Source organism: Mustela nigripes, chromosome 1, assembly GCF_022355385.1.
Source record: "Mustela nigripes isolate SB6536 chromosome 1, MUSNIG.SB6536, whole genome shotgun sequence".
NCBI classification, from domain to species: domain Eukaryota; kingdom Metazoa; phylum Chordata; class Mammalia; order Carnivora; family Mustelidae; genus Mustela; species Mustela nigripes.
In genome coordinates this window covers 154,068,699-154,084,360 of record NC_081557.1, presented here as the reverse complement: position 1 = coordinate 154,084,360, position 15,662 = coordinate 154,068,699, and the positions used below count along the sequence as shown (strand labels likewise).

The 15,662-nt window shown below is 34.7% G+C and overlaps 1 protein-coding gene across 1 annotated transcript in view; it reads right to left on the bottom strand.

Moving 5' to 3' along the window:
• The window catches only part of MMRN1 (multimerin 1), a 58,150-nt gene extending 42,871 nt beyond the window's left edge, over nucleotides 1-15,279 (bottom strand). The window contains exon 1 of the mRNA XM_059394577.1: nucleotides 14,648-15,279. Coding sequence (XP_059250560.1) covers nucleotides 14,648-15,222 — 575 coding nt within the window. The 5' untranslated portion in view covers nucleotides 15,223-15,279. The remainder of the gene's footprint in view (nucleotides 1-14,647) is intronic.
• Nucleotides 15,280-15,662: the final 383 nt, after the last annotated feature.

The following is a 15,662-nucleotide window of genomic DNA, read 5'->3' as shown; positions in this document are numbered from 1 at the left end:
ATCAAATATAACATAATTTAAAATATTATGATTAAGAACAACATAAATAAATCCCATCTTATAGCCTTAGCTGACTTACTGTTCTGATACTCATGTCTTATCAATGAGACCATACTGCATCCACAACTTTTCTCAAACCAGTTTCTAAAAAACTTCCTTTATATCCATCCATGTGTGCTTATTTTCTTCAACACATAAAATAGTATAGAAATAGCTGGGAAACTTCCACGGCATCAGAGTCATTTGCCACAAAAATGTCATGATCAGACAAAAATGGGTCTTAATAAAGTACATATTTCTAGATGACATTCAAACATTAGAAGCCCCCCAAAATGATAAAGATATTTAAAGATATTCCCTACGTCAAGGAGTTTTAAATTGTAAATATACATTAATGCTAAAAATGGAGTTATAGGACCTAGAGAGAGAATTAAATGTTAACTCTTAAATTAATGCAGACACAGAGTATCAATTATTTGCAATTGCATAAAAATAAGTTACTAAACAAATTACATGAGAAAGTAAGTTCCCTAATACAGATGGGTGAGACCTAGTTGCTATAGGTAGAAGTCTGGAAAGTGTTTTTATTGTGCTTGTAATTAATATGTTACATAAATTATTTTTTTAATTTTTAAAGGTTGGTGGCAGAATATATATATAAACGTTGTTTTAGAGAAAGAAGGCTCAGCTTCACTTCTGGTTGTAATACCAAGTTATTTTATCATAAAGACCCTACACCATATTATGGAAAATTCTTAATAACTGTAGGTTAAGTGAATGATTAAATTATATCATGAGTTTTTAAAAATCCTTACTTTTTTTTCCCTATTGTAAATATGCATCTGGTTACATTTAATTTAGATTCTTCTTTCTCATTTATAATGAGGTTTTTTGGGGGCAAGGGGCAGGGATGATTTACAAAATATGGTATTAAAAGAAACGTTATATGACAGTATAATCTAATCGCTACAAGTTCAAATCTGTATGGGATGTATGCCTCTAAATCAGTAGAATGTTTAAAATCTATTTTGCCTAAAAATACAAATAATAATTAAAATAATTAAAAACTCAATCTGGGGCACCTGGGTTGGTTTAGTCGGTTAAGTATCTGACTTCTGCTCTGGTCATGATCTCAGGGTCTTGGGATGGAACCTCGGCTCAGGCTCCCTGCTCAGTGGTGAGTCTGCTTCTCCCTTTGCCTCCCCCCGGCTTGTGCTCTCTCTCTCTCTCTCTGTCAAATAAATAAATAAAATCTTTTAAAAAATCAATCTAAATGTTAAATACCAAAGGGGGAACACAGTTATTCCCCAGAGTAGAGACACTGAAGTTAATAAACATCTGCTTTGGAATATTTAGGCTTCTTTGGACCTAATGTTTTTTCTGCAAATAAAGCGGACTCCGTCATTCATCTACCTACAGCAAATACAGTGAGAACCATATAGCTTATTGTGCAAGGATCTTTTGAATGAGAAGTTTGAATGGTTAGTTCCATAAAGAAATAAAAAGGCCTTTTGGTACAGTTTGTAAAAGCATGGTGAGACTTGCAAAAACACTGTGAAACAAAGAACTGGCAAAAGCAAGAAATAGAAATACAGAAGATTTCAAATTGAGAGGACCACAAAAAAGGGAGACTTTAAAATGTGAATTAGATTTCTTATGCAAATTCACTGATCATTCTAATTTTAGAGAACGAGCAGCTTCAACAGAAGCAGTTAAATAGTCTGTCACCTGAATTAGCTGCGTGAGTGTTGAGGGAGGCATACAAGGCAGGACAGAAAAAAACAGTATCTCCATCCCTCCATACTCTGGGCTTTGGAAAAAGAGATTACAGCTGGATGCATAGGTGGATTGACTGATCGATAGATGATAGATATAGATATCTGTTGTGAGACTGAATCACAGTGTCACCTGCAGAGATCTTTTAAATTCCTAAATACTAAGACAATCTCAGGACTGAAAGCGTTGAGTAGGCAAAAAGCAGACCAGCAGATCGCTCATGGCCCAGCAATCTTTGATCCAGTGCAAATTGGAAGAAATACCCACAGCCAAAGAGCCCCTGGTGTGACTTGTAATTGGGTTTATGCTACTGATGAAATAAGCTCATTAAGGGATGTTAAAAACGTAAATAGAAATTTTAAAACCAAATTATTGGAAAATATAAGTTTAAAAATAGAAAATTAAGCATGGTAAGATGGTGACAGGTAGTGTAAAGGCAAATGTAATGATCCCAGACAAGCATTTTGCTGAAATCTAAAAATCCTTTGTACCTTTCCAGACTGATTATGGTGGATGGAGAGCAGTTACTTTGAAGTGTTCAGCTTTCCATGGGGTCGTAACCCTCCAAACAGCAGACTGCATTTGGGATTCTCTTTAAGGGTAATAACACGGTTTCTTTTGTGCTGCAGCATGTACGGAAAAAAGCTTGTATTGATTCTTCGGATTTTCCAAGTTAATATGTAAAAGGTTTGTTCTAGGGAAAACCAGGCAGCTTTCGTTACTTATGAAGATCAGCCAGCTTGCAGACAATGCAAAATAGAAGGAAGAAAAAGGATTCCAGCTGGACTTAAATGACTTGAAGTCTTGTGGATAATGAACGAAGAGAAGCATCGTAAATAAACAGTCTACTCTATACTGTAATTTTGACTGAAATGTTTTAGAAACCTGGTCTCCCAAGGATCTAGTAAAAAGACTGAATTTAAAAAAAAATGTTCCATTAATTAGTGATTTGCCATTTGAAGCATAACCTGAAAAGTCTGTGACCTAATCCTATACATTCTTATCCTGAACCGAGAGTAGACTGAGCAACAAAGGAGTCATTTAAATAATGACCAGTATAAATATTTTCTTTAAGAAATAAAAGACAACAATCGACCAATTAACAGCATCCATTTATATTAGTCTTTAAAACTCATATTGATAAATTGCTTGCCATCTTATCGTAAAAGGCAGAATGTTCCAACTTGTATACTGATAACCTGTGGCTTGAATTGACATAGTTACATGAAAATCATAGGAACTGTGGATATTCATTAGACATCGAGTTAAGCAAAGCCTCCACCATAAATTAGCCAATGGTATATAATTTTTCCCTAGGAAGTTAGAGAAGATTTTGTGTTTGAGAGACTTTATGAGTGAAGGGACTTTATGATTTTGTTTCCTGCCATCTCCTATTTAGAGGAATTTAGGGATTCAAAGAGGAACAAGAGGAAAATGAAACAGTCACGGCTACCTCTGAAAAAACATTCTCAGAGAAAGAGGATTATTTTGCAACTCTCCTATCTGCTCCCACACCTCACCTAACAAACATCTATGCCTCTTTGACTTGAGAATCATTCTTTACTTTGTACCTAAAGGTGACCACAAACAAATGATAAACATATATACATGTATTAATGAATTCATAAATGCCTCAAGGAAAGGACTGTTTTCCATGGGATTTAATTTGTAGATAAGAATATTTGTTGATCCTTCACAAAAGAATAGTCTGTTCATGTTGCCACTCATTTACCTTTTGAGGAACACTTGTTCTAATTACAAGGCAAGGACTGCATGGAAATATATTCCAGTAAAACCACCTGAGCTAAGTTTGTCCATCACTAACAGTGAAATTATGAAATTATGGTATAGTACATCATCATACACTAAACCCCTGAAACACATAGCAATTAAATTCCCACCAAACTCAATGATGATTAGTAATATAAACATATTCTAAATATATCAAAAGTAGTCATGTGTTTTTAATGACAAGTGTTTATTTACTACTTTTGTAAATCCAACCTGCTCATTTCTCCACTCGGTAGCGTATGTGGTGAATTTCTTCTCTCTTTCTCTGCCCCTCTCTCTCCTACAAGTTAGTAAAAAGTATTTCATTCTAAGGGGGGAGGGGGTTTGGGAGAAGGGGGATTATGGACATTGGGGAGGGTATGTGCTTTGGTGAGTGCTGTGAAGTGTGTAAACCTGGTGATTCACAGACCTGTACCCCTGGGGATAAAAATATATGTTTATAAAAAATAAAAAATTAAAAGTCAAAAAAAAAAATAAAAGCAAAATAAATATCAAAAGCAAGAATATATCCTAACAAGCCTAATTTTGTTGATGTCAGTAATAAGGGAGGAAAACAATCAAATAAAGCCTTATGTGGTTCAGTAGTTCAGGTACTAAGTTCCTGAGGATAAATATGTGCTCTAAGTTTGCAAACAACAAACAAACAAAACAAAACACCAGTTTTCAGATAACACCGCCAACCAGAGTCAATGTTCTCCCTAGCACACTATCCTAATTTAACAATACATTAAAATTTCACGGACAACAAGAGCCAAAAGGTGGAAACAATCAAAGTGCCTATGGACAGATGAATGGAGAAACAAAATGTGACATATACTGGGGTGCGTGGGTGGCTCAGTTGTATGAGTGGCTGCCTTGGGCTCAGATCATGAACCCAAGGTCCTGAGATCAAGCCCCACATTGGCCTCCCAGCTCAGCGCGGGAGCCTGCTTCTCCCTCTTCTCCCTCTCTCTCTGCCTGCCATTCCCCTTGCTTGTGCTCTCTCTCTCACTATCTCTCTCTCTCACTTTATAATAAATATCTCTATAATAAATGTATTAAATTTATATATATTTATTATAGATAAATTTATAATACATTTATATAAATTTATTTATCCATAAATAAATATCTCTCTCACTCTATAATAAATAAATTAAATAAATAAATGAATAAGTGAATAAATAAAATCTTTTAAAAAATGTGATATATAGGTATCTATCATCTACTTATCTACAATGGAATATTATTCCATCTTAAAAAGGAAAGGAATTCTGCCACATGCTACAATATGAATGGTGAAAAGGGAGAAAGACAGAAAGGGAAGAATAGGGAAAGGAGGGGTTTCTCTCAGTTTCACGACCATCATAAACACAGTTTTGCCCCCCTCTGAAGTCAGACTCAGAAGGTCATTTCTGATGATGAAGGGCTGCCTGCTGGACAAGGTTTTCATTCTCCTTTTACTCCACACATGTGGCAAATGAGGAAGAGATTGCATTTCTGTGTCTGGAGTTTTTGTTTCTGTTTATTCCCTGAATGAAGCAGAAGGGGAGGAGCAGAGACTGGGATACGTACATAAGCGAAACAAAATAATAAGGAAAAGTTTCCTTGACTAGAGGGGCAGGTAACGTAGTTGTTGACTTATGCTTGAGCCAGACTGACTACTTGGAGATTTTGACTCTACTGTTACCAGCCATTAGCTTGTTCATTACATGTGGCTTCCTCTTCTATATAGTAAGTATAATAATATAACCTATCTCACAGGGTTGTTGTGAGACCAAATGAATTAATATAAATCACTGCTGCTGCTGATTACATGATTCAGAGAGTTAGTAGGATTTTTTTACCAGGAGACTAGGTAACTGTGTATCTACTAATATATTTATATATCTCCCGATTTTGCCATATATGCAAATAGAGACACACGACTCCTTTTACACTTCTCTAATGACCTGATAACTTTACCTTAACCGTAATTGCTTATACAGATATACATTATGTGTGTGTGTGTATATGTATATATATATTTTTTTCTCCCTTCCCCTCTGCCTCCCCTACTGCTCGCACTCTCTCAAATAAATAAATAAAATCTTTAAAATAATAATAATAATTTCCAAAAAACCATCACAGAACATTATCATCATCCTTTTTGTTCAGATCACATGATGAGCTTAGCTCCTAGAATATTTATATATATAAATTTTTTTTCAAAATGTTTCTATAGTCTTTTTTAAAAAAGATTAATTTATTTATCTAAGGGAGAGAGAAACAGACGGTATAAGTAGGAAGAGGGGCCTAGGGAGAGAATTTTCAAGCAGACTCCCTGCTGAGTGTGGAGCCCCACATAGGGTTTGATCTCACCACCCTGAGATCCTGAACTGAGCAGAAATCAAGAGTTGGACACTTAACGACTGTGCCACCCAGACACTCCAAAATGTTTCTATAGTCTTAAAAAATTATGAACATAAATACTTCCCAAATGTTATGAAATCTTTATTTTATACAAGTCCTTATTTTTTAATTGGACTATAATAAGAACACCTTTATCAAATTATTAATCTAAGAGACTAGAATTTACATGAGTTCACCAGTCATGAATGAGAAAGTACTCCAAAAAAATAGACATATACACAATATGAAAGAAGAAATAATAGAAATTGAAAGTAAGTACTTACATATAGTAATGATTCTTAACATAAATCACACATGAATAAAACATTAGACTTTTTATATTTAATTTGGCTCTTAGTCCAAAAGTAAGTTTGTCTAGATATTAATCTCCTTAAGAAAACAACTTATTTTCAAACAAAATTTTATTTGTAATTCATTAATATTTTAATTTAAGTACCTTTATATAGTCCATGTTTTTCAAAATTCTACATAATATTTAACTTGGATAGAAGTATTAGTTTTATAAAAGATTCATGTGAAAATGTATTTAGAACTGGACACCTGCATGGCTCAGTCAGTTAATCATCTGCCTTTGGCTCAGGTCCTGATGGGATGGAGCCCCATGTAGGGCTTCCTGCTCAGCGGGGAGCCTGTTTCTCCCTCTGCCTGCCTCTCCTCCTGCTTGTACACTCTTTCTCTCTCTCTGGCAAATAAACTTAAAAAATAAATAAGGAAATAAAACATTTTTAAAACAAATTTCGAAAGGCAATCACACAATGCTCAGATCATGGGGAATTTCTAATATTCTGATGCTTTGACTTTCTGGTTAATTTAGGTTTTAAGAATAAACTTTTTTTTTACATACCAACTTTTGCAATTAAAGTCTTTTGTCAGACATCATTAATTTGCCTTCCATCGTGGGCAGTGTATGGTAAATGTAATTGAGTTTTTGATGATAGAGGATTATACAGTGCTCAGAGTCACAAATTATTTTGTATATATATATAATATTTTCAGTGTAAAATTTTAGGAGAATGAGCTGAATGTGTCCCCATTCCATAGAGTTTGAACAATTTAGTCCAACTATTTTTTAAATTTTAAAGCTAATGATAGTATATTTTTAAGAGACACAGTGACTTAGAAATGTAGAACATATTATATATACAATATATATTTATATATTTATAAGTAATAATTCTTAAAGTTATTTAAATATAATAGTTTTTCATAAATTTGTCTTATTTTACCTAAATTTATTTTATTTTTTGTTTCTTTTCCTCACAATCTGATTTCAGCCTATTCGGGAACATTGTAAACTGCTTCTGTTCCAGTAGGTGTCAGGCTCTCCCAGTGTGCAGACCAGAAAGCCTCAGAAAAGGCATGCTAACAGATGCTGTGATGCTTAATTCTATACTTATTCCAGTTATTCCTGTAAACTGAGTCTTTTAGCATTTTGTCTTAAATAATAAATGTTTAAAGTAGTATTTTCATATTGAAAAAGCCAAAAGGAAATACAAAAATTTCTCATTTAACCACCTAGGATTATATAAGCACTCATTAAATTCTAGCATGTGTAATACAGTATGTATTTTTATATCCAGTAGTAATTTAGGGAGGAGAAATATCAAAGGAATGAAATAAAAGGAAATGATTAATGAGACAAAATTAAGACACAGAATATTGTCCACTAAGTGTTGGTTTTCACTGGCAGTAATCTGGTAGATGCATTTATTTCCCAAGGAAATTTAAGAACATACTCTTTAACATTATGGTGTGTTTCTCTTAAGAATTTTACAGCTTGTGAGAGCAATCCCCTTCAGATGCTATTAGGTTTGATAATAAGTTTGCAAAGTACACATGACATAGATTGAATGTTTGTGTCCTCCCAAAATTTATATGTTGAAATCCAAATACCCAATATAATAATATTGGGACTAGGGCCATTGGGAGACAGCAGTGCCCACTTGATGGGATTAGTGCCTTTTTTTTTTTTAAGATTTTATTTATTTATTTGTTATTGGGAGAGAAAGAAAGAAGGCACAAGGAGGGGAAGTGGCAGGCAGAGGGAGAAGCAGACTCCCCGCTGAGCAGGGAGGGTGATGTGAGACTCAATCCCAGGACTCTGGGATCATGAGCTGAGCTAAAGGCAGACACTTAATTGACTGAGCCACCCAGGCATCCCTGGGATTAGTGCTCTTATTAAAGAGGCCCTAGAGAGATTCTCTCATACCTTCTTTCATGTTTGAAATCTGGAAATCCAGAAAAGGGTTCTCCCTTGTCCATGCTATTCTTAGACATCCAGTTTTCAAAACTGTGAGAAGTAAATTTCTGTTGTTTATAATCCAGTCTGTGTTATTTTGGTATAGCAGTCTCAAGGAACTGAGACAATATATAAATTTAGTTGATCAGATTTTTCACACCCCAAACCTACTCATAATTCACAGAAATAAGTAGAAAAATGCATATTACAATAGTAGAATTAACGTAATGGTTAGTTTTTGTAATTTTAAATTTTTTTTAATGTGTTCAAAATTTTTACTTAAAGCGATCTAGTGAAAGATTTAGAGAACTTGCCATTTTAAACGTTATTTTAGAAGTCATAATTCATTTAAAGTAAGCTACCTACTTGTACACAAAACAAGTTATGTAGCTTATAGAAAAAGAGTAAATAAATGAAGTTCTAAAAGAAAGGTCATTAAACTTAGCAAATAAGATGGTTGTCTTGATTGGCATTCAACTTTTATTTCATTTCTGGCATGCTTCATTAATATTTTACCATATTTATGACAATTATGTATTCAAAATAAAATAAATAAAAAAGTAGAAATCTCTCTCACTAGCCCTGGTTTCTGTTCTATTCTCTCCTCCCTTTCATTAAAACCAACCAACAAACCAACCACAAAAGCAAATAAATAAAAACAAACAAAAAGCTCTCCTTAGCCAAGTGTCAATATTTTCATATTTTCCAGTTTTATATCTATAGTCTTGATCTCTTCTTTGAACTCCAAATCCACCCAATTAAAAAAAAACTAAAAGCAACCTATAGAATGGGCGAAGATATTTGCAAACAACTTATCTGATAAAGGGCTAATTTCCAAAATCTATAAAGAATTTACCAAATTTGGGCACCTGGGTGGCTCAGTTGGCTAAGCAACTGCCTTTGGCTCAGGTCATGATCCTGGAATCCCAGGATGGAGTCCCACGAGTCTGCTTCTCCTGTTGACCTCTCTCCTCTCATAATCTCTCTCTCTCTCTCTCTCAAATAAATAAGTAAAATCTTAAGAAAAAAAAAAGAATTTACCAAATTCAACACCCCAAAAATAATAACCCAGTTAAGAAAGGAGCAGAAGACATGAACAGACATTTTTCCAAAGAAGATATAAAAATGGCTAACGGATATATGAAAAGATGCTCAACATCACTCATCATCAAGGAAATTCAAATCAAACCACAAAGAGATACCACCAAACACCTGTCAGAGTGGTTAAAATGAACAACACAGGAAATGGCAGATATTGGCCAGGATGTGGAGAAAGGGGAAACCTCTTACATTGTTGGTGGGAATGCAAACTGGTGTAGCCCCTGTGGAAAACAATATGGAGATTCCATGAAAAGTTAAGAATAGAACTTCCTTCTGACCCAGCAATTGCACTACTAGGCATTTACCCAAAGGAAACAAAAATACTGATTTGAAGGTATACATGCACCCCAATATGTGTAGCAGCATTATCAACAATAGCCAAACTATGGAAAGAACCCAAGTGTCCACCACATGATAAATGGATAAAGAAGTGGTATATATATTCAATGAAATATTACTCAGCCATCAAAAGAATGAAATCTTGTCATTTTCAATAACATGAATGGAGCCACAATGTATTATGCTGAGTGAAATAAGTGAAGAGAAAGACAAACACTGTATGATTTCACTCATATAGAGAATGTAAGAAACAAAACAGATGAACATAGGGGAAGGAAAAAAGAGAGAGAGGAAAGCAAACCATAAGAGACTCTTAACTATAAAGAAACCTGAGGGTTGCCAGAAGGGAGGTGGGGGGTAGATTGGCTATATCCATGGTGGGTATTAAGGAGGCCACTAGTGATGAACGCTGGGTGTTATATGTAAGTGATGAATCACTAAATCCTACTCTTAAAACAAGCAAGCAAACAAACAAACAAACAAACAAAAAGAAAGGCAAGGTTCTCATTTTCATGGGATGTATGTTTTATTGCAGAAAGACTGAAAAGACATGGCTGTCTCCATAAATAAACTTAATAATTTCACATCAGTGTCATGAAGAAAAAATAGGGATGATACAATAAGAATGGCAAATTTACACCAGTTAATCAGAGTTTTCATTGATGAGGGACATTAAAGATGAAGACACATGAGGAAAGGAATTTTCTCTCTTTTTGTACACTGAAAGAAAAACCTTCAAGCAAGAACAAACAGGAAGTTTTCTTGAGATGCATATAAACTGGACAAGTTCAGTATCAAGAGGGGTCAGTGTGGCCAGAGGAAAAGAAGTTGAATGAACTTGGGAGTGTGATGAAGATGAGATCATAGAGAAAGTCAGGAGTCATATCAAGCAAGACCCTATGGGCCAGGGTGAGGATTTAGGATTTTATTCTAAATGAAAAGCTACTGAGAGATTTTTAGTATGTGAACAAAATGTTAAATTCCATAAATTTTAAGACAACATCTCTGAAATCAAGAATACATTTTAAAATCAATGACATTTTTCAGTCACTCTTGTCAAACAGTAGTTAGTGCCATTGCCTTAGAGACACCTTAAGCAGTTTCATTTATATTTTCATTTTAAGTTACAAAAGAGTGACATGTGTATATGTATATATCCATATATATGAAATAATCTCTAAGAGATAAGTCTAAAAATTCTAAGAAATAATGTCATACTTTTCTTTCTTATAGTATATGAAATAATGTGTCACAAAAGATGAAGTCTTATATCAAATGAAATTCATTAATCTGATTTAAAAGTTTTAACACCCAATGATATATGTCAAATTTATTTAAAAAAAAAAAAGTTGAAAGGATCTTTCACTTGAATGGAACATGAATTACAAGGGATAAGAGTGGTAATATTTGGACAAGCTAGGAGTCTGGTGGTAGATAATGGTGCCTAGGAAAGGATGGTGTAGTGAGGGTAGAGAGGGATTTGAGAGATACTGGAAGAAGTACAAAGAAGAAGTCTTGATATATTAGATAAAAGGAGGGAAGAAAAATGTCATGGATATATCAAGGGTTTCTGGTTAGGGAGCTAGACATTAACTGAGATGATGAAGATTCACATAGGTGTGTACAGGGTTGGGATTGTGGGAAAAGTTAATTAGGCAATTGATATCTATCTATACCTCATTTAACCAAGTATCTTCTTGGGGAAGGTCTACCCACCTTCAAGGTAGGTCATTCACTCTGTCACATACTCTCATAAGCGTCATTCAGAATGTTTACCACCATTTGGTTTCAATATCAGCCTTCGTGATTCACTGTTTTTCCTCCTCATGTCCTTCCCATTGGAATATAGACTCCACGAGGGCAGAAGAGGGGGCCGTTTTGTTCACTATTTTACCCTCAAAATGAACACAATGCTGGGGACATATTAGGTCCTCCACAAATAATTTTCCAATGCATAAATAGGTTAATTCTAATGTCTTTTTAAAAAATCTGCCTATTTCAGAGTCCATTCACTGATCAATAACCACTCTACCAGATAGTAAACCACAGCTCTGGGGTAGCCAACAGTTCCTGCAGCACTAAGACTAAGAGAGTACAAGATGAGACAAGAATATGCCAGCAAAATTCTATAGGATTCCTTTTACCTAGAATCACTGTAAAGTTCCAAGAGCAATAATGAAAAATGAAACAAAACAAAATAAGCACAACAAGGAAAACCTAAAATAAATCATCTAGATTTTATCATAGAGAAACAAGAATATTTCTTTGGGAAAGATTCTTCTTTATATTCAAATATTAATCTATAAATTTTACATTCAGCTTGTTAAATATTTATTGTGTACCTATTATAACCCAGAGACCTTGTTAGCATTCAAATGTGTCTCTATAAGAAAGGAGATCACAAAGGTCACTGTAATTATAATACACTATTGTAAGTGCAGTGATAAAAGAATTCAAGGAACGCTCTATGAAAGTTGGAAGACGCACCTCACAGCCTGAGAATGCTTTCTGGAGCTATTATTATTGGGTGAAAAGGAAGAAGATGATGGGAAAAGGACATGTTAGCCAGAGGGATGAACAAGGAACAAAGACAGGTTTAATAGCATATTGTGGACCAGAGACCTACAAATTTTACTGGCCAGAACGTCAAAGACAAGGCTGGGGAGGTAGGCAGAAGACAGATCAAAGATGACATTGTACGGTTAACTGTGTAAGGATCTGAGCTTTGTTCTGGAAGCAAAGAATAGCCTCTGAGGGCTCATAAGCAGGGGCATAAACTAGTCACTCTCACTTACCCATTTGGGAGAACAGATCGCATTTGCTGAAGGAGTATAATATAGGGGTTGAAAGTTACATCACTGAAGCCTGCCAGCAGGGTTTGAATCTACAAGATTTACTTTTAAGTGACCTTAGTTAAATTACTTAATCTCTCTGCAAGAAATAATAACAGAATCTTCTTCATGAAGTTATGGTAGTGATCAAATGATTGAAGAAAAATATATGTGTATTTTCTTTAGAAAATCCATGGGATGACATTAAAGGTTACACCTTTAACATCTTGTTTCCTCCTAATACATATTGAGTTTTAAAAATCTGGAAGATATGTTATTGCTCAGTTTTTATAAGACATATCCCTGCAGGCAGAATCATTCTTACTTTAAAAATTCTATGTGTCCTTAGAAACTAGAACAGTGTTAGGCACATAATAAAACAACTAGCATTTATTTAAAAGCGAGTATTTCAGCGCCCAGCTAGCTCAGTCGGTAGAGCATGAGACTCTTAAAAGCAATCTAATTATGAAATAATACTATATAAAATGTGACATTTTAATGTGGATTTTTCTGCTTGTTTTCACTATATTTCATATTCTATTGAAAAATCTCTTGATGACAGTATCTTTAAAAAGTTCATAATCATTTTCAATGAGTACTAAGAGTTCTATATAATTGGTTTAAAAAATAAAATCATGCAATCTAATAAAGTGACATGGCATTTGCTATCATCATTTAATAGACCACATCCTGTTGTCCCTCAACGTGAGAAAGTTTAATTTATATGTTAAAATGTCTGTTATAGGCATAGTTTACCCAACCTAAGTTGAACATTTTGTAATCTGTAAAATTAGTTTTATAATACATTGCTATTGTTCTAAATTCCACTAAGTAAATAAATATTTAGTTAGAATCAGACTTACTTATATATTTTAAAAATTCCATAACCTTTGAAATACAGTGAAATAATGGGATTTAAAAATAAAGAATACATAGATATGAATCTATTGGCTTATATTCTTCCCAGTGTCTCCTCATCGTATCAATATCAATAACTATCAATACCTATATCTGATATTGTTATCAGTATCAATAACACTGATACTCATCAATATCAATAACTGCTTTGACATGATGTCTCTCACAGAGCAGGTGTAAGCTACTATCATTGCCTTAAACTATGTTATATAGTTAGTAAGATGTTTAATTCAACTAAGATCCCAAGGCATTATTTGATGTCTTGAAATTATTTTGTTGTAGGTAAAAGGTATTTGAAAGTTTAGTTTCATAACACTAAACTACTAGTATTCCAATCAGATTGCTCTGGACACTAAACAAATAAAAACATTGGCCTTCATTTTTCACAGCTATTTTGTTTGTTTGTTTGTTTTAGTATTCTGGGGGCCCTTTGGAAAGTCTTCCTTAACAGTACTTTTAAAAGTTTTTTTATTTTTTTACTTCAACAATTCACATGGACTTTGCTTGAATTTTATATCAAAATCCATTTGAAAAATGGGCTTTTCTACTCATCACATTCATGATAATGGTATAACTCAATATAAGAGTACTAGTAAAATATGTTTCTTAGCACCTGTTCTGTGAGAAGCATACATCTAAGTATGTTCAAATAATATGAACCTTGCAGGATCACTCTGTGAACTTGGTATTTTTATCTGTACCTCCATACCATATCTGTATTTTTACATAGGAAAAAAGGCAGTCAGGGAACCCCATTAACTTGCTCAAAGTCACCAACTGAGACATTACTGGATCCGGGATTCCACCCCAGCTCTGCTTGGTTTGATCTTGAGAATTATATCTTCAACAGCACCAGGCTCTGTCAACTTTTAAGTCTGTTCACATCTCGCTGTACTGTCATTTTTCCTTCATGTTGTGGGTGTCCTTCTGAGGCCCACCAATATACCCTTGAGTTGAATAAGCAACTAACAATCACTGTAGTATTAAGTGTTTGTTAGTGAGCATCTCAAGTAAAAGCCCCATTATAAATGACTACGATCAGTTCAATTAAAACAAAATAGCTGTATTTTTTTGGTTCATCTTTTCTACATTAGATAAAGTAATGCTTAATTACCTTATCTAACTGAAATGTGATCCAATTTCATCCTGAACATGAAAACATTTTCTAAGAGTGAGAAACTGTTAGCTTGCAATCTTACAGACTTTATAGTTAAGGAGAGAAAAAAAAAAAGAAGAAAGAAAAGGAAAGAATCTTTCTTACTTTCCTCTAGTTGTTTCAAAACTTGATTTTTGGTAGTTGGTTTTCTGGCTTCCACTGCTGTCACCTCTGCTGAGGTATGTTTCCCGTGGGGACCGATTTCCCAGGTCGCCTGCAACTGCTTTGGGAGAGATGGCTTGTTGATTTGACTTTCTGGCAAAGCTCTGAAGAAATTTCATTGTAGAGTTGGAAAGGACCACTGACTCTGCTCTTGGGCTGAACTTGAGGCTAGGTTTGGTTGGGAGGGCGAGAGGCTGTAACTTCAGCGCCCCTTCTGTCTTCTCTGGGGGTGTGAGAGTTTGGTTTCCCACACCCTCAGGAGGTGTGCCTCTTTTTGAGGGAGGCAGTGTTGATTTTAGAAGACGCTTTTCAAAGGTTCTTGCCTCAGGAATTGTAGCTATCTCAGCTGACATGATCTGAGGGGTTGGAAGCATTTTATTTAGAGGAACCGTAGCAGAGGCTATGTTCTCCTGGGAGCTTGCATCCTCAGGGGTTGTCCAAGTATGCGTGGTGTTGATAAGCCCAAAGCCCCCATTCCATAAACTAGAAAGCAGAATAAATAGCTTTGCTCTCTTCATCTCAGTAGTTTGTAGCAAGAAAGCTCATGTGAAACTGGGAGATACAGTCCTTCTAGTCTTTTCAACAGCTGCTTCCACACTGACTCCGCTAAGACAGAGCTTTGCCAATTTGAGATGTGCAGAGGAAACAGGTTTCTGTGTTTTGTAATGGACTCAGGAAGTTTGATTTCCTGTTTCTTTAGGTTTTGTGTGATCTGTGACCTCGGGTGGGATGGATCTATGGAGGTGGCGAAGGGTGTCTGACGAAGCTAAGGGTAAATGGGAAAACACAGGCAATTATTATCAGGGAAATCATGAGAAAAACATGAAGTAACTTTTCTTTCCTATGTCCACTCATGTTTCATTGGTTGCTGATTTGAAGAGAAATTTCACATTGATGATAGAGAGTATGGAATTTTGTTTGGATGAGCTGGATCAAGGAGTTTAACACTTTGTTCTAT